This window comes from Tetrao urogallus, assembly GCF_951394365.1.
Source record: "Tetrao urogallus genome assembly, chromosome: 31".
Classification (NCBI taxonomy): Eukaryota; Metazoa; Chordata; class Aves; order Galliformes; family Phasianidae; genus Tetrao; species Tetrao urogallus.
Genome location: NC_136844.1, coordinates 1 through 3135, shown reverse-complemented (window position 1 = coordinate 3135; position 3135 = coordinate 1). Strand labels below are relative to the sequence as shown.

Here is a 3135-nt window from a genome sequence, read left to right as displayed (position 1 = left end):
CAAAGACTCCTTGAGCTCGACAATCCGGGCTCTGCTCCGTCGTCGGCGGCTGTCAGAGCTCCGCTCGGTTCCTTTTTCGGATCTCTTTTTGTTTGTGAGTGTGGATGAGACCCCGGAGCACCGCCGTGGGCCCCGCAGACACGAGGAGCTTCTGCACCCGAACCTACCTCATTTTACGTGTTAGATTCGCTTCTTTTGTGTTGTTGGTTTTCGTTTTTTTTCCTTTTCTTTTTGTTTTCTCTCGTTGGTTTTAAATGTGAGCCCCAACCCCCCCCTTCCCCCCCCCCCCCCCCCTTGGTGCCCGCCATCCTCATGGAGAAAACCCTCAGGGTGGGGGAGATGGGGGCCCCCCACCCTCATCCCAGTGCTACAGTGTGAGGTTGGGGGGGGGAGGGGGGGGCACTGCTCCCCCCAGAAAGCTATGGGGGGGCACCCTATTGCCCCCCACGCTCCGCTGTTGGGTGGGGGGGGGAAGGTTATTTATCTATTTATACCTTATATTGTATATAATATGGGGTGGGGTGGGGGCTCTTTGTGCTCTGAGTGGGGGGTGCAGGGGGGAAGGGGGGGGGGCTGAGCTCCGAGGGGCAGCGATGGAGCAGCGTGCGGGCATTATGCAGCCCCCGGCCCCGAGGCGGGGGGGAGGGGGGGGGGGGCTGTTTGTAACCCCCCTCCCCTTTCCACCCCCCACCCCCCCCAATGCACCCCCAGGGCTCAAGGGGGGGGCTCTTAACGCACAAACGGGCGGCGGGGGGGGGGGCTGGCCCTTTATTGGGGGGGGGTCTGACCCCTGGGGGGGGCCCTGTGCCGGTGCGGGGGGGGGGGGGGGGCCGGGCGGGGGCCGTTCTTTTAAAGCTGCTTCCGCAACTCGTCAAAAAAGCTGCAGAAAAAAGAAAAAAAAAAAAAAGAAAAAAAAGAAAAAAAGGTTTTAAGGTTTAAAAGAAAGAAGGAAAAAAAAAAGAAAAAAAAAAAAAGAGGGAAAAATGATAATTAAAAAAAAATAAAAAAATGAATTTAAAAAGAAAAAAAAAAAAAAAAAAAGATAAATAAAAAAAGACCCGAGGGGGAAAATGGGGGATGATGAGAAAGTTTTAAAGAAAAAAAAATAAGAAAAAAAAAAAAAAAAAAAAAAAAGAAAGAAAATATACGAGAAGTTTAACTTTCAGAGCTGTACATAAAGGCCGGGGCGTGTAGAAAACCCGTTTTTACCAATACCGAAACCACTGGATGTTATTTTAAATAAAGCGCGTGAGAAGCCCGGCGCCTCGCTGTGCTCTTGGGGGGGGGTGCGCCGGGATCCCTTTTTCCCCCCTCCGTCTGCTGTTCCTTTTCCCTTCCAGGACCCTCGTCTTGTTCCTTTTCCCTTCCAGGACCCGCTTTTCCCTTCCAGGACCTCGCGTGCACCCCGTGTTCAGGTCGTCGGGCGGTCAGGGGTCACGTGGAGTGCGCTTACTTCCGGTCACGTGACAGAACCGCGCTTTCGGTCACGTGTTGAGCGTGTTTCCGATCACGTGTGGGGTACTGGCGGAAGCGGCTCGCTGGCGCCGGGCGGAAGTGAGGCGGTGGCGGCAGCGGTGGAGCCGGGGCCATGGAGGTGGGGACGGAGCGGGATGGAAACGGCGGGGGGAACCGGGGGGGATCGTGAGGAGCCGCGGGGGTGAGCGTGGGGCTGCGGGCACCGGGAGGGTAACGGGAGCGGGGCCCGGCCCCGGCCTTGTCTGTCCGCAGGAGCCCGGCCCCGGTCCGGCCGCGCAGAGCCCGGCGGAGCGCAGCGCACCGGGAGCGGAAGGTGAGGGGGGGGAAGGAAGGGAAGGAGGTCGCGGTGTCCCCGGGAGGGGATGTGCCGTTACTGGGAGACCCGTTATTGCGGTGTGCCGTTATTGGGGTGCGGCGTTATTGGGGAGACCCGTTGTTGGGGTGACCCGGTGCTGGGATGTGCCGTGGGTTTGAGTCTTCTGGCGTCGGGGTGTCTCTGCGTTGGGATCTCTGACGTTTTGGGCTCTCCTGCTGTTGTGGCTCGTGCTGTTTGGGGGCATCTCCTGTTTTTGGGGTCTCCTGGTGTTGGGGTCTCCCACGTTCTGAGGCGTCTCACATTTGGGGTTTCCTGTATCATTGTGCCCCATCTTTTGAGGTGCCCTGTTCTGAGCTCCCCTTCCTGCTGGCCGCCCCTCATGATGCCCCCCCTCCCACCCCCCCCCAGGGGAGCCCCTATGTGGTCCCTACACGGCCTTCATGAAGTCACACCGCTGCTACGACCTCATCCCCACCAGCTCCAAACTCGTCGTCTTCGACACCTCCCTGCAGGTGGGTTGGGGGGGGGGAAGGCAGAAATGGGCTCTGCCCTGCCTGGGGGTCCCGACATCCCCCTCCTCCTCCTCTGTGTCCCCGCTGTAGGTGAAGAAGGCTTTCTTTGCACTGGTCACCAATGGTGTGCGGGCAGCTCCGCTGTGGGACAGCAAAAAGCAGAGCTTTGTGGGTGAGCGCTTTGTGGGGTGGGGGGCTGGGGGGGGGGGGCAGGACCCCACTTACCCCCCCACCCCCCCTCCCTGCAGGCATGCTGACCATCACCGACTTCATCAACATCCTGCACCGCTACTACAAGTCACCCATGGTAGGGGGGTGATGCTGGGGGGGGGGGGCTGCCCCATAACCCTGTGGGTTGGGGGGGCGAGGGGGGGCCCCGTTGGATGAACCTGGGGGTTCCTCGTGGTGCTCAGGTGCAGATCTACGAGCTGGAGGAGCACAAAATTGAGACGTGGAGAGGTAACAGAGCTGCCGCCTCCCACTGCCCCATCCCTGTGTGGCTGCCCCCACAGCTGAGCTTCCCCTCCCCACAGAGGTGTACCTGCAGGACTCCTTCAAGCCGCTGGTCTGCATCTCCCCCAATGCCAGGTGGGGGCTGTGGGGGGGCTGTGGGGGGCTGAGGTGGCGGCACGTTGGGGGGGGGGGGGTCTGTGTGAGCCCCAATCGCTCCTTCTGTTCCACCCCCAGCCTCTTTGACGCCGTCTCCTCCCTGATCCGGAACAAAATCCACCGCCTCCCCGTCATCGACCCCGACTCAGGCAACACTCTCTACATCCTCACCCACAAACGCATCCTCAAGTTCCTCAAACTCTTTGTAAGTCCCCCCTCCCC

The 3135-nt window shown here is 59.9% G+C and overlaps 1 protein-coding gene across 1 annotated transcript; it reads left to right on the top strand.

Moving 5' to 3' along the window:
* Positions 1 to 1734: 1734 nt before the first annotated feature.
* LOC306956484 (5'-AMP-activated protein kinase subunit gamma-1) lies at positions 1735 to 3118 on the top strand (the record flags this gene model as incomplete). The annotated part of the gene is made up of 7 exons (XM_079547757.1): positions 1735 to 1789; positions 2201 to 2304; positions 2395 to 2476; positions 2553 to 2611; positions 2718 to 2763; positions 2838 to 2892; positions 2992 to 3118. Coding segments are annotated over exons 2-7 (441 nt in total), but the record flags the coding sequence as incomplete, so codon positions are not given.
* Positions 3119 to 3135: the final 17 nt, after the last annotated feature.